The following is a 20,498-nucleotide window of genomic DNA, read 5'->3' on the forward strand; positions in this document are numbered from 1 at the left end:
CCCGCATAGAAGAGTCCCTGTCTGCATTGGGGAAAGCGACGTACTTCTCAACTTTGGATCTGGCCTGCGGGTACTGGCAAGTGACAATGTCAGAGGAAGACTGGGCCAAGACTGCGCTCATCCTTCCCAAGGGACTGTTCGAGTTCAATCGGATGCCGTTCGGGCTGGCCAACGCCCCGGGAAGTTTCCAACGGCTGATGGAGCGGCGTTTGGGAGATCTCAACTTTGAGGCCACGCTGATATATCTAGACGACATCATCATCTACGCCTCCACGTTCGAGGACCACTTGCGACGGTTGGGGCAGGTGCTCAGCCGGCTGCAGAAATACGGGTTGAAGGTAAAACCCCAGAAATGCCACCTGCTTCGCCCCCAGATAGAATATCTGGGGCACACCGTCTCCCAAGAAAGTGCTAGACCGTCCCTGGTTGCCGCAATCCAGGGGTGGCCTACCCCCGAGACAGTAAAAGATGTACGGGCCTTCCTGGGGTTGGCCGGATACTACCGTTGTTTCGTAAAGAATTTTGCACGTCGAGCCAGGGCCCTGCAAGACCTGCTAAAGGGGGCTCCCGCCGGGGCGAATGGGCGGAAGATCCAGAGGCAAGAACCGCAAGAAGCAGCCTTCCAAGACCTTAATGCCGCACTCTCGGGTGCCCCGGTGTTAGCTTATACGGATTTCTCGCAGCCGTTCATACTGCACACCGACGTGAGCCTCCACGGGCTGGGGGCTGTATTGTCACAAGTTCAAGACGGCCGGGATAGAGTGATCGCTTATGGCAGCCGATCACTTCATGACTCCGAACGTAATCCCAACAATTACAGCTCCTTTAAGCTCGAGCTCCTCGCGGTAGTGTGGGCCACGACGGAGTGGTTCGCAGAGTACCTGGCGGGCTCCGAGGTGGTGATACGGACCGACAACAACCCGCTGGCCCACCTTGAAAATGCTAAACTAGGGGCTCTGGAGCAGCGTTGGGTGGCCCGGATGGCCAAGTTCAACTACAAGATCATTTATAAAAGAGAAGCAGAGAATGTACACAGCAGGGCAGAGCAGAGACAACGAATTAGAAGGAAAAGAAATGCCATTCGCTCTGGCCCCCGCCGTACTCACAGCTACCACCCAAGAGCAATCCCCTCTAGGGCCCCCCAGGGGTATGCTGGAACAATCTCGTGATAAATGGATTCAGCAGCAGCAAGAATACAGAGAAAGTGGGTCCCTACGCCAATATGTAGCCACCGGCAATATACATACTGACGACCAGAGGAAAACCTTGATTCAGGACATGTTGCTAATGCTACGCCAGTGGGAAAAATTGGTCATCAAGAAAGGACTATTATATCGTAAGGCAGTATCACGGATGACATCCACAACATCTTGGCAGGTAGTTGTGCCCGGAGCCCAACTCGTTGAACTGGCTCGGGAAACCCATGAAAATGGAGCCAATTTTGGAGCTCAAAAGACCTTTCAGTGGTTGCAGCAAATGGTCTACCACCCTCGCTTACAAACGGCAGTGGAAGAAGCCTGCAGGGTGTGCCGCCTGTGCGAGCTAGCTAAACCACCGGCACAACAGGCCCCGGTACAGACGATAGTAACATCAGCTCCCCTCGAACTCTTGATGGTGGACTATTTAACCATTGGCCCCTCACACCAGGGGTATGAACATTGTCTCGTCATGGTGGATCATTTCACCAAATTTGCAGTGGTAACCCCAACCCAAGATCAAACTGCAGAGTCCGCTGCCTATGCGATTTGCAGAAACTTCATTCAAGTGTACGGCTGCCCCCAATGGATACATTCCGATCAGGGAGCGTGTTTCCTGGGGAAAGTCAAGGAGGAATTACACCGTCTCTATGGCATCGACAAATCCCGAACTACGCCGTACCACCCGCAGGGAAACGGGGCCTGCGAACGATTTAATCGAGCACTAATCCAAATGTTGCGCACCCTGGAGAGCGACCGGAAGGCCCGCTGGCCTGAGTACGTTCCTGAAATCGTGTGGGTTTATAACAACCGGGTACACCAAGTCACTGGCTACACCCCCTACTCGCTACTATTTGGGAGGGAAGACAAAGGGATCACGGAGGTGGAACTGAACCCGGAAGAACCACAACCTTGGACAAGGGTCTCGTCATGGGTCCGGAACCACCGGCATCGGCTACAAATCCTCCACCAAATCGTCCATACCAAACTCCAGGACCTAGAACATCCAGGGGGGACTCTGCCTCCACCCATCGACCTCCAGGCTGGAGATCGAGTACTCATACTGGACCAACGCCCTCAGAACAAGTTGGAACCCCGGTGGGAAGAGGGTCCCTATGAAGTATTACGCCGAATAAGCCCCGACGGGCCCATGTCCGAAATACAAACTGAAAAAGACAGAGCCCTCCCTTCTCGCACTGTGCACCGTAATATGTTGCGGCCCTGCACGTCCACTGACCCCATGCGACCTGAGACCACTCCCCAGGCCCCCGATCCCCTGCCAACAGTTTGGGACCTGGACGACGGGGAAGACTTACCAGCAGTACAAACGGGCCCTCCAAGGAATGATATCTCCGCAGGCCCAGTCGACCTGCCAGAACCAACCAGCCCACCACCTTCCACCACCCCAGAAAGCTCCACCGCAGTCGAACCAAGACGCACCGAGCGGTCAACAGCCGGCAAACCCCCCCGAACGTTACGAACAAGATCATATTCGTATGGCAACGAGAACTTTCATTTCAAAAGGCCAACCCAGGCCCACTCAAGCCCTCGCCCAAGGACTGGCCAGCATAGAGGATGGGAGAGTGTAGGAGGAAGGGCCGGAACTAAGGGGACCATCACCAAGGTTCCTAGGTGGTCTGTTTCCGGGGGACAGAATTAGAGGACGGATGGCAGAGACTTCCAGAACGGTTGGGAGAGGAGCTAATATAAAAGGGGTGGAGGACGCTAGCCGGAGTGAGTCAGCAGATCGGCAGAGGAGGAGCAGGAGACCTCAAGGGCCCCAGGGAGCGAGAGCCTTCAGCAGCCACCAGAGAGGAAGACAGTGGCAGGAGAGATGGGAGAGAGACTCGCTGTGGACCGTAGGGAGACGGCACTGAGCCGACCGATGGAAGATCACCGCTTTACTCCAGCCTGCGGCTGTGGCCTGCCCACTGCCGCCCACGGCTGTTGCCGCTTCACTCCAACCAGTGGCTGCGGCCTGCCCGCTGCTGCCCTCGGCCGTTGCCGCTTCACTCCAGCCCGCGGCTGCGGCCTGCCCGCTGCCGCCCGCAGCCGCCACCGCCCCAATTCAGTCTGCGGCTGTGGCCTGCCCCTCGCCATCTACGGGACTCCTAGCACAGCCCCAGGCTGCACCAGCAGCCTACCAGCCGCCACTCAGCATCACTGCTGCCCGTCCATGTCCAGGGGCTGCGGCCTCCATTCTCCCGCTAACAGATGGTATCCCGCTGCCTCCACGGGGAGCTATCCCGCCAAAGGACTCTCCTAGTAGGATCGCCCGAAGTCTTCGCCAGATCCTTGGCGGCTGGGCCCAGTGGTTGCGACGCAGAAGCACCATCGTACAGCATGCCGTGGGACGTCAGGACGGCTAAGTGACATATAGTAACTAAGGACCCGTAGTCGGCAATACCGCGGCCCTATAGTGACCGGCCTTTGCCAGTTTAGTCATGTTCACATTATTCGTGTTTCTTTGTGTTTGGTCCCTGCGAGGACAATTGTTGTTATCTTGTTTGGTTGCTCAGGGTAGCCCTATCGGCATCTATATATATAAAAGTTACCACTAAAAGTTAAATCCATCTCGTGTCTCGTCACTGCATCCCGCGTACCTGCCATGCCTACACTAAGAAGCACAGCGGAGCACAGTGCGGGAACAGAGCATGTGCTAACGAGCATGACAGGGCACAGTACAGAGACAGAGTGTGTGCTAGAAAGCACGGCAGAACACAAGGCAGGGGACCTGAATACAGAGTGCGGCAGAGCGAGGACTAAGCAGACCAAGCAGGGAAGCACAACAATAATCAGGCGCCTGATATAGGGCAAAAGCGCTAAGACTTCCGGGTCAGAGATGGCGTGGCTGCATTCAGGACAGAGATGAACACTCATGCGCACTACCAACACCGTGCAGCCGTAGGATCAAGTGCAGGAGGTGCATTACGCCATTGGGGAAAAAGAATGTTTGGCCATAAAATGGCCGGTGGACACCGCATCTGGAGGCACGTTTGCCCCTCTCCTATATACTGACAAGCTAATTACCTTAGAGAGATTATTCTGCTTAACGCTTAAAGTACCATCGTCCTTTATGATAGATGCTTATAAGCTCTACACAATCTATATACCACACGTAACTGAAGGTCACATTGACCGAAACGTCTTTTTTCATGTACTACAATAAACCGCCTTGCAAATACCTTTAAGTTGAGTGCTGGGTTTATATTTGTTGTAAAATGGGCAATTGACACTATAAGGTACTACCTGCTAAGCCAAAGGTTCAGGTTAGTTTCAGACCTTCAGATGGATGATGGAAAGTAACGGGATGAATGCCCTGGTGACTAGGTGGTTCCTGGCGCTCTATGATTTCAGCTTCCATGTGGAACCTAGGCCAGGGAAACGACAAGCTAACGCAGATGCCCTGTCGAGGCTTCCCTGTCTAGTGACTGAAGGTGCCATCCCCCCCGGCAGATATGTAAGAGGGTCACTGGTAATGTGCTGGAGGGGAGGAATGTTTCACTAAGGTTATTAGCTTCAGTGATATGATCCTGGAAGTTTACTCAAACATATTATGCGCTGAGAGGGGTTAATCTGCCATTACAGGGCCCGGGTGGTCTGTTTAACATTAAAATTGGAAATTGCACTTTTTTTGCAATTTCAACACACTTGGAATTTTTTCCCAGCGTTACAGTTTATCACATGATAAAAATAATGTTTTCAGTTAAAAGCACAACTCATCCCACGAAAAAACAAGCTCTCATATGGCTATGTGGATAGAAAAAGTTATGACTCTTTGGAATAAGGGGAAGAAAAAACAACTCCCCCCCAAAAAGGAAGATCTCCTGGGGGGTGAAGGCGTTAAGGAATCATGCTTTATGCTTTTCAAGTGCTAACAACACATATCAGGGTATTAGGAAAGGAGGAAGACTTCTTAACACTAAATAAAATTTACAATTCAACATTTTCTTTTGATATATTGTACTCACCGTGGCTTTGGGACTAACTCCTCTGGAACAGGCGTCCATACAGAATCTGGAGTGCGCTGCTCTTTAAACCGACCTGAGAATGTCAAAGCCACTTGTTCCATGTCAAATACACATACAGCAGAGCCCTGTATACTGGAAAAAGGCCAATATCACACAATCAGTGATCAGTAAACAATCAGCATAGAGTCAAAATGCAGCAGATTTTTCCACCTCCAGATTTCACTGTAAATCGACTTGTGTAACATGCAGATTTAACTCTGGCTACACTGAAAGACGTGACATCTGTCATGAAAATCTGCAACAGAAATTGCCATCCTGCAAATTTGAAATCCACACCTTAGGTCAAGTTCTGAATCCCAAATTCTACAGGATGTAAATGACTGGAACACAGAGAAACACAATACAACAAACGTGAAAAAATACTCTGCTGTAAAAAATTTTTTTAACAATAAACAGCAAGTGCTAGTAAAAAGATGATAGCAAAACAGGGTATTTAGTTGATACGCTTTTTGCAAAAAATGTATGCCAAGCCGCTCTACCAACGCCAAGGTATACCCATCAGAGCAGTCCTATCCAATGTATTTAAAACCTGACCATGTGAACAGTACCTATATGAGCAGAGTTTAGAGAGGTAATGTCCCACATGAGAGGGGTGGAGTCCTCCCAAAAACTTGCAGGAGCAATAAACCAATAGAATACAAATGTGGGTTGCCCTCACACACCCAGGGCAGCGGAGTACTCGGTACCGGGCCGGTGTCAAGGCGGGAATGTGTCACAGGTCCGTGGCCCTGGGCACCCAATATCAATGGCGGTGATGTTAATGGTGTTAAAGTTTATTAGAATAGTTTGTGACGCCACCCGTGGTGTTTGGCAAGTAAGATGTTGAGCCAACGCTGAATGCAGATCCGCTGGGACTGATGGTGTGGTGCAGCAAAGATGGTGTAGCTCCCCACAGGTGGAGCTGGAGTCCCAGGGCAGTGTAGGTGCAATGAATGAGGAGAGGCGCAGAATGGTATAGATGTTGTTACCCAGGTGTAGCGGTGCTGGAATAACTGGAGGACACCAGGGTGTGCGGTTCCAAGGCTTTACTCACTGTTTGCAGTTCACACACACGCCTGCCTCCGTACTGTGTTCTCCAGGTCAGGGCTCCAGCCAACCTCCAGGCCAGATAGGGTTCTCCCTTCCACACTCCGCCAATATGTACCTTCACAGAATGACTCCTCCAATGCGCCTTTAGGTGCGAAGCACTCCAGTACTTAGTTACCCTGGAATGCCTCTCTCTAGGTGTTCCTAGTCTCTACTTGTATGACAGACAGCTGTAGCCTGCTTTGGGGACTCCTCACTGCATCCCGGCTCTCTATTCAGTTGCTGTTGTGTCCCAAGTCTATGATGGGAGCAAGGCGTTAGTGGCTTACTACTCCTCCGGTGTCTGTTGCCGGACATAAAGATCCAATCATCCTCGGGGACCGGGCCCCGGCCTTTGCGCTCTGGACTGGAAGGGTTCTATATCTTTCTTCAACCAGCTTCCCACCGTCCTTCTATTCTCCTTCGTTCCGATCTGTTCTATCTCTCTTATGGAAGGTTAGGTTGTCAATCTTATCAGTCTCTTTCTCTGTCTTTCTCGTGCCAGCAACCCAGATCACTGGGACCTGCTGCAGCACATCCTTCAGACACCCATCTGCAATCTCATCTCTCTCCAACTAACCAACTAGCTCTCACTCCTCCCACTCTTTTGTCTCATCTCACACCACCCGCCTCCCAGCACATCTCGTGTTACAAAGCAGGGTTCCACGAGGGGTGCTCTGCTAACCCCCAGCCTTAGGCTGTTAGGTGGCCCCACTGAACTATCCTGTGTGTGGAATGCAGGTGTGGAGCGTGGTCAGGAGTTCCCACCTTACCTGGATGGTGGGGCACTACACCTTAGGAGAAGGTGCAGTATCTCTGTGGCGACTGAAGCCTCAGGGGCGCCACATACCCCCCGTTAAACACAGCACGTCCGCGGGCTGCAAGACAATAAAAGGTACAATACAGGAACACACAAAAATTTTAAATGCTGTTCAACAATACTTATCTAATCTTCCTAATCTAGGAGGTACATTTCTTAAATGTTACAAACAGGCTAACTTCCTATCTTAGTATCAAAAATTTACTTAAGTGCAATTCTTAATTCAAAGTGCTATACTCAACACATTTTCTTTATTACAATTATTCTTTTTTTTCTTCTTTCTTTTCTCTCTTTCTCTACTGGACGCAAGACACTGACCATTTACACTTGGCCTGTCACCTGTCACTTTCAATTCTTCAGTCTTTATTCAATTCTCACATTCTATCTCAAAACTTTTCTAATTCTCTGTATCAAATATTCTATAAAAGACATTTACTTTTCATAAGACACAACATTAGCAAATACGTTATCATAAAACATTCAAAGATTCTTGCAAAGTGCTGAACACTGCTCCCAGCTGGGATTTCTTGCAGTGTCCCTTGAGGTAAACATCATTCTTCGAAAAGTGTCCATTCAAAAACATCATCTTTGCAAAGTGTCTTTCTGTAACCATTATCTTCACAAAAGGGGCCCTATATGTAAAACCAAGAAAGGGCACCTAAAGAGGTGCAAACTATGTACAATAAAAGTTTTGGACCAATCAGCGTCTATGATCTCTACAGTTCCATTTCAAAAACAACACTGCCAATCAAAAACTGGGCAACATGATGAACAAAAAGACAAAGGCACAACTGGTGCAACAAACCCTCCCGGGTAACGAGATTTGGAAAAAGTATTTTTCTTCTACTGGTGAACCCCTCATGGGGTTCTGGAAGCTGAACCATCACCATATTCGAGATAATCATTGACCATTTTTAAGTAGTCCTCTTCCCACGGTGTCAAGCCAGAGATCTTCTTTTTAGGCTGCCGGGTTGGAATTGATGTGGTAATGGTTGAATTCCTAGGCACCTGAGCAGCTTGGGTGGTAACTGTAGGTGGAGGAGCATTAACAGGTCTCTTTGGCAGGTACTGCTCAATAAATTCTGCAGGGATACGTCATACATTCAGGGCGTACCATCCCCTGAGCCCCTCATGGCGGGTGAAGATGACATACTCCCCAGGCTGCAGGTTTCTTTTAGGGTGTCCTTTGGGCAAGTGGGATTCAACGTCCCTCCGGCTAAAGAATAAGTCACTTATCCTCTTGGGGTCTGCAATAAATCCGAACCCTCGTTCTTGATTGACATTAAGGACCTGCCCCCATCCTGCGGCATCCTGGGAACCGTAATGCCAAGCAGGGGTCCTCTCTTTTCTCTTCAGATCCGGGCCCAGTACAGCCAATCTCCTCTGCTCCCTCTCCCGGTACTCAGCTGCCAGCTGTTTAATGGTGGCTCGGCAATAGGCCTCATTCTGCTCTTCCTCCTTCTGGGACCTGCTTTTGCCTACTGGGGCCTGCGGTACCTCTGTTGGGGGTTCCGGTGTCTCCCTTCGGGGACTGGCTTCCCGGTCCCAGACCAGGTCTAGTACAACCTGGCCAGCCACTGCAACGGTGGGGCAACCCCGGGTCCTCTCGGGTGAAGGGGCGCCGGACATACCTGAGGTCTCCCGGTGATGCGGCCTCTGCTCCGGTGCAGGTGATGAAGGAGCAGGTGTGGAGTCTGGATCCGCAGGGGTCTCGGTGGGGACCGGTGCAGCCGTGCCAGGTCCAGGCGGGAGCTCTGCTTCCACCCCCGGGTTCTCTGATAACTTCTCCGGGCAGGTGGTGCTCAACCGCACTGTCAGGGTAGATGTGTAGGTCAGCGCTGCCCGGGGACAGTCTGGTGTGGTAGCGGCAGGTACCGATGGAGGGGGTACCGCTGGTGTAGTCCCCGCCGGGGCACGCTGCCGTCTCAGCCTCTCCAGCGCTTCTCTTCTTAGCTGCAGACGAGTAGTCAGTTCCGTGATCTCATCCTGTAGCTGCCGGCAACTCATGCCAGTTTCAGGGTTGGAGCTGTCAGCCATGGCGCCGGGGGTTTGCACTTCCCCGCGCTCTGCAGGCCTCCTTCCCTCACTCTCCAAAATGGCGTTCTGGCGTTCTTCTTCTTGCTCCACCCTTCTGCTCGCCACTAGCTTCTTCTGCCCCTCCTTCCGGGGGCGGCGTCTTCTTCCAGCGCCTCCATACCAAGCCAGTATACGAACCCCTCGGGGGGTGGGCCATGCATCTGTCACATAGTAATTCAGGCAGGGAAGGCCCAAGACTCTTTGCGGTCTTTTCTTAGGACCTTCCATCTCTTCACGCCCTTCTTCTCCAAGCCAGCGGCCATTTCTAATGTCCATTTTATAGTCTATTAAATTTTGTCTTCTGCACATTTTCAAAAGTTGTAAATCCAAGGCACACAGAACCCGATGGCATCGGGTCTCGTCATCCTGTTCGTGACGCCAAAATTGGGTCGCCCTCACACACCCAGGGCAGCGGGGTACTCGGTACCGGGCCGGTGTCAAGGCGGGAATGTGTCACAGCAGCGGCGACCCGGTCCGTGGCCCTGGGCGCCCAATATCAATGGCGGTGATGTTAATGGTGTTAAAGTTTATTAGAATAGCTCATGACGCCACCCGTGGTGTTTGGCAAGTAAGATGTTGAGCCAACGCTGCATGCAGATCCGCTGGGACTGATGGTGTGGTGCAGAAAAGATGGTGTAGCTCCCCACAGGTGGAGCTGGAGTCCCAGGGCAGTGTAGGTGCAATGAATGAGGAGAGGCGCAGAATGGTATTGTTACGTGTTACAGAACCACTCAGCACCCAGAATATGTTGTACAGTTATATGTATGTATAATAGGTTCCATGTGAGATGCATGTCCCTAATGCATCAGTTCACAGGCTGCGCCCCTCGGCAGAGGGGACACGATATTCTCCTTTTGTCCGCCCTCCCCCCACCTTTGTAATTCCCACAGTAAACATCGGCAGGCTCCGGCCACCTGCGGCTTTTGTAATGTATGTCTGGCCTGCCGCTTTTGTTTTGTTGCTGGCGATCAACCCTCAGGCTTCCACCAGATCTTTTAATGTAGTCCTCTTTAACTTTTGGTAGTTGTTTTCCATTCATTCCTTTCCTCCTGTAGAAGGGGTATCATATCCCGCTGCTGCCATCAGTGTAACAGGGTCTAACAAGCTGGGGTACCTCTTTCAGTACCACCCCGTGTTTTCAGAGGTCCGCTCTGCATTGGCTGGAGTCTGAATGAATGACGCTGGCTGAAATTCCTTGGTTACATGGGCGCATATAAAAGATTCTCCATGTATTTCCAGTCTGACAACACTTTACTCACAGGACACAGAATATATCACACAGATACAGAGGGCCGGCCAATAGAAAAGCGGCAGGCCAGACATACATTACAAAAGCCGCAGGTGGCTGGAGCCTGCCGATGTTTACTGTGGGAATTACAAAGGTGGGGGGAGGGTGGACAAAAGGAGAATTTTGTGTACCCTCTGCCCAGGGGCGCAGCCTGTGAACTGATGCATTAGGGACATGCATCTCACATGGAACCTATCATACATACATATAACTGCACAACATATTCTGGGTGCTGAGTGGTTCTGTAATACGCAACAGGTATAGATGTTGTTACCCAGGTGTAGCGGTGCTGGAATAACTGGAGGACACCAGGGTGTGCGGTTCCAAGGCTTTACTCACTGTTTGCAGTTCACACATATGCCTGCCTCCGTACTGTGTTCTCCAGGTCAGGGCTCCAGCCAACCTCCAGGCCAGATAGGGTTCTCCCTTCCACACTCCTCCAATATGTACCTTCACTGAACGACTCCTCCAATGCGCCTTTAGGTGCGAAGCACTCCAGTACTTAGTTACCCTGGAATCCCTCTCTCTAGGTGTTCCTAGTCTCTACTTGTATGACAGACAGCTGTAGCCTGCTTCGGGGACTCCTCACTGCATCCCGGCTCTCTGTTCAGTTGCTGTTATGTCTCAAGTCTCTGATGGGAGCAAGGCGTTAGTGGCTCACTACTCCTCCGGTGTCTGTTGCCGGACATAAAGATCCAATCAACCTCGGGGACCGGGCCCCGGCCTTTGCGCTCTGGACTGGAAGGGTTCTATATCTTTCTTCAACCAGCTTCCCACCGTCCTTCTATTCTCCTTTGTTCCGATCTGTTCTATCTCTCTTATGGAAGGTTAGGTTGTCAATCTTATCAGTCTCATTCTCTGTCTTTCTCGTGCCAGCAGCCCAGATCACTGGGACCTGCTGCAGCACATCCTTCAGACACCCATCTTCACTCTCCTCTCTCTCTCTCCAACTAACCAACTACCTCTCACTCCTCCCACTCTTTTGTATCATTTCACTCCAGCACATCTCGTGTTACGAAGCAGGGTTCCATGAGGGGTGCTCTGCTAACCCCCAGCCTGAAGGTGTTAGGTGGCCCCACTGAACTATCCTGTGTGTGGAATGCAGGAGTGGAGCATGGTCAGGAGTTCCCACCTTACCTGGATGGTGGGGCACCACACCTTAGGAGAAGATGCAGTACCTCTGTGGCGACTGAAGCCTCAGGGGCGCCACAAATGCATGGGCCATGCACATACAGTGAACAAGTCAGTAAGACAGTGTTCACACCACCAAGAAACTGGAATACAGAGAAACACAATACAACAAGCGTGAAAAAATACTCTGCTGTAAAAAATTTTTTTGAACAATAAACAGCAAGTGCTAGTAAAAAGATGATAGCAAAACAGGTTATTTAGTTGATATGTTTTTGGGAGGACTCCACCCCTCTCATGTGGGCCATGCACATATAAAGCCATCTCACACAGCATGTCCACATCAGACATTATCTCTCTGAACCCTGCTCATATAGGTACTGTTCACATGGTCAGTGCAGCAAACAGAAACTGGGAGCAGTGCTGAAGACTCAGTGTTGGTCCCAGGGAGGATGAGTGAAGCTCGGTTGTGTTTTTTTTTAATTTAAATTGTGCTAGGGGAGGGGTTTTTCTAAAACCAAAGAACCTTTTAATGGTTGTATAATATAGGTTGTTACATAAATTAGAGGTACGCTAGTTTTCTGTGTCCTATAGTAGTATTAGATTTAACATATTGTTGTTAGGAGTAATTTGTTAATTTTATTCTGTTAAGTCTAAAATGTGTAGAAATTTACCAAAAAACACCCTCATGTGCATTCTAAGACTAAAGATGCAGTCTGAAATTCATAAGCAAACTCCATTTTGCTTGTATGATAAAGTTTGTCTTGATTTTTTTTTTTTAAATACAGATTAAATTACAGAATAAGCAAGTTCTTGCTATTGATTTCTACTATGTAATATACAAACTATTAGGATTCTGCGCTACCTGCCAGTTTGAATGGTCATCACGTGACTGCAAGTAAGCAAATTGCAAACCTGAACCCTAATAGAATAAATTACGCACTGTTAGGAATCTGCAAGCTACGGTGTTTGCCAAATTTTTCCCAAGGGCTGGACAACCCCTTTACTGGTGTATAGGGCTCACGAAAAACAGAGTTCTAGAAAAGAGCTAGTTTGCATTCTGTTATTGATGTCCTATTTTGTTCGACATTTCCACGTCATAATATATTCCAGAACAGATTTATATCCCTCAAGTTTCATAAAAAGGTTACCTGTTTGCTGGGGTAGAGAAGAGAGCAAGAATAACTGGTTTTCCTTGTAAAGTTAGGATTTCACTGGATGACTGTATTACATTGAAGTAAAAATGAGAGTCTCCAGGGATGGAGCAGTTGAGCCGAGCTTTCAGGAAGGAAGTGAACTGCTTTTCCAAAACACGTTGAGATCCCCCCATATCATTTTTGCATACACGAGCAACACGCGACACAACCACCTGGAATATTCATAAATGCAATATTAGTACATATGCAGTAAAAAAAACAGAAAAGGGGAAGCAATACAGGATGATTCATCAGAAATTGAAGTGTTTCCACAGGAGCTTTCGTACATTATTTTCTGATGACACATTCCTTTTAATCTGCTGTTTAAATCAAGTATAAATTTTAAATGCATTTTTTTGTTGTTAATATGTTGTATTAATGGGAATGTGTCAGTAGGTTCTTGCTACCTCATCTGAGAACAACCTGGTGTGGGCAAAGAGAAGCTGAATTCAACGATGTATCGCTTAGATTACTGGGTGCAGCCGTTCTCACACAATTGGAGGTTTTAGATTTAGCATGAAGCAGAGCTGAGAAAGCTAACTCCTCCCACACCAGGCTCTGTATATACATTGTCTATAGAAGATGAGCTACCTATCATAGGAAGGGGTGTGTCAGACCAGGAGACACACACCAGCTAGTCACAGCAATGATAAGCTACTGATGATAAAACAATCATTGTAAGCAAACAAAACCTTGAGGTTCAATAAGAAAGGAATTGGCTGAAATATGTTTTTTTTTTTAAACTCCTACAGCATGCTGTTTTCAGATTACATAGCAAAAACCTACTGACAGATTCCCTTTAGGCTCTTCACAACGGAGTCAATTTCCGGTTTGTGGTTTTTGTTTTTTTCTCCTCTTCTTCTCTGAGTAATAACTCTTTTATTTGTTCCTGTTCACAGAGGTATATGAGGGATTGTTTTTTTGCTGGATGAGTTGTACTTTTGAATGACATCATTAAATACATCACATAGGGAACTGGAAAATGGGAAAAAAATTTACCTGGGGAGATATTGCTAAAACCCTCCCTGACATTCTGGTTTGGGAACTGTTTTTACGGTGTACATTTTGTAGTAAAACTGACAGTGCAATTTGATTCTCCTCATCAGTACAATTATGGTGATAGCAAATATATCCAGTTTTTTAATTATTTTAGTGGAGAAAAAAAAATTGAAGTTTACAAAAAAAAATATTTTTTGGGATTGTGTTGCCACTTTCCAAGACCTGTAACATTTTTTTTTTCGGTCTATTGAGCTGTGTGACGGCTTAATGTTAGTGGGACAAGACAATAGTTTTATTGATACTATTCTGGAATAGATATGACATTTTGCTTGTTACAGCATTTTTTGTGGAATTGCAGCGATCAAAAAACACAATTTTGGCATTCTTGACTTTTTTTGTTTACGAATCGGGTTAATTGCTTTTATATTTTGATAGACTGGACTGTTGTCAACGTGGTGATACCACAAGTGTGTATTTTTAAAATATATGTACCGTATGTATGTATTCTTTTAATATCTTAATTTTTAATGGGGCAAAAGGGAGGTGATTTAAATCTTTAGTTTTTTTTATTTTTTCAATTTTTTACTTTTCACTGTTGAAGCTGTGATCAACTGATTACTTGTGCTATATACAGCGATGAAACAGCAACACTACATATAGTAATTATCACAATCTCCTTTGAAGCCCTTCGGCGACCCGCGTTCACGTCACGGGCGTGCCGATGGGCGCATGGAACGCTGCTTCGCCATGACGGTGTCTGTTAAATGTAGCTGTCACAGTTTGACAGCAATATTTAACAGGTTAAAAATTGTGGGTGGAGCTCTGCTCCACCTTTGCAGTTGTTAAAGGCAGGATCTGGTCTCCACATGGATACTGTGGCGCCCCTGCGGTCTGGCTGCCACAATTTTATCGCCTCCCTAAGGCCTGTTTCACACTTCCGTTTTTGACCATCAGTAAAAATCCGCCGTTTTTCCAAAACGATCCGCCATTTTTTTAGGTGGATCCGTTTTTTTCCCCATTGAGATGCATTACCGGCGGATCTTGACGGACGTTGGATCCGTTTTTTTGCGGATCCGCCAAATTTTTTGCGTCCGCCGACATGCCCGGACGGACCATGCAATGCTTTTTTTGCTGTAGGATCCGCATTTTACAGTGCGCCTGCTCGGAGTAAGGAAGTCATCCGGAAATTTAACCCTGAAATCTCTCTCTCCCTCTCTTCCCGGGCTATGGTTCCTTTAAAATTCTTCATTCATCGGATCCGTCAAAAAAACGGTCCGGTGGCATCCGTTCACATCACTTTAGCAACGGATCCGCTTTCCGCCATTTTGGCGGATTTTGACTGACACAAAAAACTAAAGTGTGAAACAGGCCTAACCGGTGGTGGTATCAAGTCTGGAAGTAAATGGAGCTCCCTATATAAGTAAACCATGCATCCACACACAAGCCCATCCCTGACCAGAAGGGGGAGCATAAGCCCCTAGTTTGTAGGGTGACTGCCTCTTCTGGATGGGTGGGAGGAGTAGGAGAGAGGGGTCAGTGTAGTGTAAGGAAGGGAAGGGAAGAGAGAGCACGTGGAGTTTCCAGGGGTTGGACAGATGGAAGACTCACCCTAGGATTACAAAGAGAACAGGAGACCAGAGTCCTGGGCTACCAGGGATTGCAAACCATGAGAGCAGAATCTGGAGATAGGGGGGACTGCAGGTCCTCTGGCCACCCCGGCAGTACTAGAAGCACCACATTATAGAGGACTCAGAGCTGAGACCGAGAGAACTACTTGTAAAGAGCTTGCAATGTATGCTGGCTGTAGCTGCAACAGAACACAAGCAGGGAGTACAGATCAGCTCATAAGCTGTTGAATCTCCAAACAGATGGGCATAGAAAGGAAGGCTTATTTTACCCACTTAGTGAAGTGGACTCCAGCTGTTTGCAGACTGGCCAGTCCCTGTATCTGGTGACCAGAACCCCTGGATGCAAGCTGCATCCATCATCAGTAAAGGTAAAGACTGAATTCCTTCACCTCCTTGCTTCTTTCTGCTGCACTACTTACTACAACTCCCATCATCAACCCAGGGGCATGCTCTTCCTGAAGGGAGTGATCCATCTTGCTGCATTACCATCTATCCCCTGGGGACCCCACTTGCAGCGCTGGCCATCCCTGGCCAGGACCTCAGCTGGAGTCACGATAAAACCATAAACTATTATCCCCTGTAAATACTCCCCTTTCATTCGTCTGGTCAGGTCCATGGTGCTGGTCAATCTCTACTGTGATGTCCCTGATAGACTGCCTGCCTGGCTACCGAGTACCTCCGGCCCACGCGACAGCGACAATACCACAACAAGAGTGGGCATACAGTATTGCTAAAGCAGCCAGTGCAGCTGCACAGGGACCCCAAGGGGGCCTGATCAGCTGCTGAAACTTCAGAATCCATCCTACAGTCAGCAGCAGCATAAAAACTAAATGGAGAGGAAGCAGGCCGTATCTGAGTCATTTGCAGACAAAGGGAGCACTCAGCAAAAGGCGCTGGTCAGGGCCCCCTTCCTATACTCTTGTCTATGCTGCCGCTGGTTCTGTGATGCTGGAGACTCACAGCATGGAGAGAGTTGCATGGTGTATGGGACTCTATCTGCAGGGCCCTGTGGGGGAGGGGAGCTCTGTATGGATGCCAAACTTCACAGCATGCTGACTCCTCTCATATCAGTCTGCACAAGGTGGGCGAGAGTGGGGTTTCTAGGGAGGGAGACACAATAGTCAATGAAAATACTACCCATAGCCACTATAAGGAGTCTGCAGAGGGCTTCTTGTACAGGTTCAGTGCAGTACACAGATTTTTATACATCATCAATAAAAACAATACAAGGCCAAACAGTTTCATGTGTTAAAGAGAACCTGTCACCAGAAAAACGCTATTAACATGCAGATATGGGGTTAATCTGCAGGCTAATAGCGTTACTAATCTACCTGGTGCCTGCACGTAGCCAAACACTGCGGGGAGAAAATGAACATTATTCTCCTCAGCAGCGTTCCAGTTTCAGTCACGGTGGCAATGCGGGCACGGGTTCAGTCACCGCTCTGAAGATAGAGAGCAGCCACTGTAACTGCGCCCCCGGCCCTGACTCACAGCCGGCCCCAATGCAGAGCCTATGTCAGTCAGGGCTGGGGGTGCAGTTACAGCGACTGCTTTCTTTTCTCAGAGCGGTGACTGAACTGACACCACCCCCCTGACTAAAACTAGAATGTTGCGGGTGGAATAAAGTTAATTTTCTCTTTGCAGTGTTCGGGTAAGTGCACTCGCTGGGCAGCTTAACAATGCTATTAACCTACAGATTAACCCAATATCTGCAGGTTAATAGCAGTTTTTCTGGTGACAGATTCCCTTTAATAATGACAGTGGATACGGATGTGTCCATATAACAGAATGGATCAGAATAGTGAATACTGTAAATTTTATTTTACACACTATCAGTCCGCAAATAAACATAAATAAACGTGATCATGTCAACTACATCATTGACATGCATTGGACAGTGTGCTGTCTGTATGGCATGCGTTTTACATATGAACATATAATGCGCTCATCTTTGTTGTTTTTTTAATTCATTATGATCTGAAAGCTATGTTTTTATGGTGGTATGTACTGTGTAAATCGGTATGTGCATATTTTATTATATTGTGCTTAATGTGAATATACTTGATAGGTCTCATACTGTCATATTTTCTCATGTGACAGAATCAGGCTGATTATTCTAATGACATCCAGCTCGGCTCAGAGTTTGATCCAAGTGTCATCTGAGTGTAAGGGGTAAGCCTCTGCCAAGAACAGAATTACACTGTGACTTTAAGAGACAATGCTCCTCTCTGATTTGTTTGCACTTGGATAGTCCTTTCTCCCCTGCAGTTTTGCTGTGTGTTGGTTTTGAACAAGGAGCTGGAAATCTGTCGGTTCAGGAAGTGAAGAGGGAGCCTCATGCCTTTGAGAGACATGCAGAGCTATAAGTGTGTCCGAACATTGAGAGACTGAAAAATGAACTAATGGCTTCAAGGGAGAAGACAGTGACCCTTTACCGCAGGATTGATCACCAGGACCGTGTCAGAAGGAAAGAGTCACATTGCACAGCCAGATTACTTTTCCCTGAGCAACTGTAACTTGAGAGAGGAAACAACACTGTGGTAAAAATAATCTCAAAACATTGAAAGTGGGAACGAGACTTGCCCGGATAAGGAAGAAGATGGATCAGTTAACCTGAAGGAAGATCTCAACACAACAAACTATTCTCTACTACATCAGGACCAAGTAGCAGCTACCGCACTGTCTTCTAAGTGCTACAGAACTGTAAGTGTGACACTGTTGTTCAACTGTGTTAGGGTGTAGAGCAGGGTTCTTTAGCTAGGGAGCTTATTGGAAGCCAGTTAGGAAGTTAGAAGATATATAAATCTCTAAAAAACAACACAACAGCAACAGATACCATGATCTGTCATCTTATTATTAAGCCTCCTGATAAGCGGGTGAAACACGTTGAGACTCAGGAGATCATCTAGAAATATGTATCTGGATAAGTACCATCCTTTTTTTATACCTATCATATTGTAACTACCATAACACTTAAGGTCTGGCTAACAGTTGGTTTCAGTCCAATTATATTGCGGTATTAAACGATATTTATTTTTGTCACTACAGAGGTTTCATGTATGAAAGGGTGGTCTTTCTTTTTTCCAACATCATCAATTCTGCTTATCAATTACTGTTTTCTTCTCTCCCAATCTATATATTCATAGTCCTGCTGGGACATACAGTTGTGGCCAAAAGTATTGACACCCCTGCAATTTTGTCAGATAATACTCAGTTTCTTCCTGAAAATGATTGCAAACACAAATTCTTTGGTATTATTATCTTCATTTAATTTGTCTTAAATAAAAAAACACAAAAATAATTGTCCTAAAGCCAAATTGGATATAATTCCACACCAAACATAAAAAAGAGGGTGGACAAAAGTATTGGCACTGTTCGAAAAATCATGTGATGCTTCTCTAATTTGTGTAATTAACAGCACCTGTAACTTACCTGTGGCACCTAACAGGTGTTGGCAATAACTAAATCACACTTGCAGCCAGTTGACATGGATTAAAGTTGACTCAGCCTCTGTCCTGTGTCCTTGTGTGTACCACATTGAGCATGGAGAAAAGAAAGAAGACCAAAGAACTGTCTGAGGACTTGAGAAACCAAATTGTGAGGAAGCATGAGCAATCTCAAGGCTACAAGTCCATCTCCAAAGACCTGACTGTTTCTATGTCTACCGTGCGCAGTGTCATCAAGAAGTTTAAAGCCCATGGCACTGTGGCTAACCTCCCTAGATGTGGATGGAAAAGAAAAATTGACAAGAGATTTCAAAGCAAGATTGTGCAGATGTTGGATAAAGAACCTCGACTAACATCCAAGCAAGTTCAAGCTGCCCTGCAGTCCGAGGGTACAACAGTGTCAACCCGTACTATCCGTCGGCATCTGAATGAAAAGGGACTGTATGGTAGGAGACCCAGGAAGACCCCACTTCTTACCCCGAGACATAAAAAAGCCAGGCTTGAGTTTGCCAAAACTTACCTGAAAAAGCCTAAAACGTTTTGGAAGAATGTTCTCTGGTCAGATGAGACAAAAGAAGAGCTTTTTGGGCAAAGGCATCATCATAGAGTTCACAGGAGAAAAAAAGAGGCATTCAAAGAAAAAAACATGGTTCCTACAGTCACACATGGCAGAGGTTCCCTGATGTTTTGGGGTTGCTTTGCTGCCTCTGGCACTGGACTGCTTGACCGTGTGCATGGCATTATGAAGTCTGAAGACCACCAATAAATTTTGCAGCATAATGTAGGGCCCAGTGTGAGAAAGTTTGGTCTCCCTCAGAGGTCATGAGTCTTCCAGCAGGACAATGACCCAAAACACACTTCAAAAAGCACTAGAAAATGGTTTGAGAGAAAGCACTGGAGACTTCTAAGGTGGCCAGCAATCAGTCCAGACCTGAATCCCATAGAACACCTGTGGAGAGATCTAAAAATGGCAGTTTGGAGAAGGCACCCTTCAAATATCAGGGACCTGGAGCAGTTTGCCAAAGAAGAATGGTCTAAAATTCCAGCAGAGCATTGTAAGAAACTCATTGATGGTTACCGGAAGCGGTTGGTCGCAGTTATTTTGCCTAAAGGTTGTGCAACTAAGTATTAGGCTGAGGGTGTCAATACTTTTGTCTAGCCCATTTTTGGAGTTTTGTGTGAAATAATCAATGTTTTGCTTTTTTCTTCATTCTCTTTTGTGTTTTTTCATTTAAGACAAATTAAATGAAGATAATAATACCAAAGAATTTGTGTTTGCAATCATTTTCAGGAAGAAACTGAGTATTATCTGTCAAAATTGCAGGGGTGTCAATACTTTTGGCCACAACTGTATATGGTTGTTTTATATATATATTTTTTGCTATCTGATGTTATGGCATCTATTTACCTTTAATTGTGCATATTAGGAACTCCAGGGACAGCCGCCGAGGAGCGGGGGCGCCATTATCAACAAAAATAGGATGTCAATCTATCGGTACAAGATAGATGCTAATGCACAGGTGCAGCCGACAGCGCCAGTTTGATTGTGATTTTTTTTCATTTAAACACAGCAATATTATAGGCACTAACTGACAAGTGATAGTGCGCCGGCGCCGCCATTTTGA

General features: G+C 47.3%; 2 protein-coding genes across 2 annotated transcripts in view; both read right to left on the bottom strand.

The window, feature by feature from the left end:
- Positions 1-11,734, bottom strand: part of LOC141048731 (semaphorin-6B-like) — a 65,202-nt gene extending 53,468 nt beyond the window's left edge. The window contains exons 1-2 of the mRNA XM_073544647.1: positions 11,614-11,734; positions 5,168-5,299 (exon numbers count right to left, since the gene is read on the bottom strand). Of these exons, the coding sequence (XP_073400748.1) occupies positions 5,168-5,268 (101 nt within the window). The 5' untranslated portion in view covers positions 5,269-5,299; positions 11,614-11,734. The remainder of the gene's footprint in view (positions 1-5,167; positions 5,300-11,613) is intronic.
- LOC141048735 (semaphorin-6B-like) overlaps positions 11,662-20,498 on the bottom strand; it is a 97,674-nt gene continuing 88,837 nt past the window's right edge. Inside the window, exons 10-11 of the mRNA XM_073544671.1 lie at positions 12,756-12,973; positions 11,662-11,750 (exon numbers count right to left, since the gene is read on the bottom strand). Coding sequence (XP_073400772.1) covers positions 11,735-11,750; positions 12,756-12,973 — 234 coding nt within the window. The 3' untranslated portion in view covers positions 11,662-11,734. The remainder of the gene's footprint in view (positions 11,751-12,755; positions 12,974-20,498) is intronic.

The sequence above is a fragment of the Dendrobates tinctorius genome, unplaced genomic scaffold (genome assembly GCF_039654945.1).
Source record: "Dendrobates tinctorius isolate UK_male_01 unplaced genomic scaffold, ASM3965494v1 ptg000011l, whole genome shotgun sequence".
Taxonomy (NCBI): Eukaryota; Metazoa; Chordata; class Amphibia; order Anura; family Dendrobatidae; genus Dendrobates; species Dendrobates tinctorius.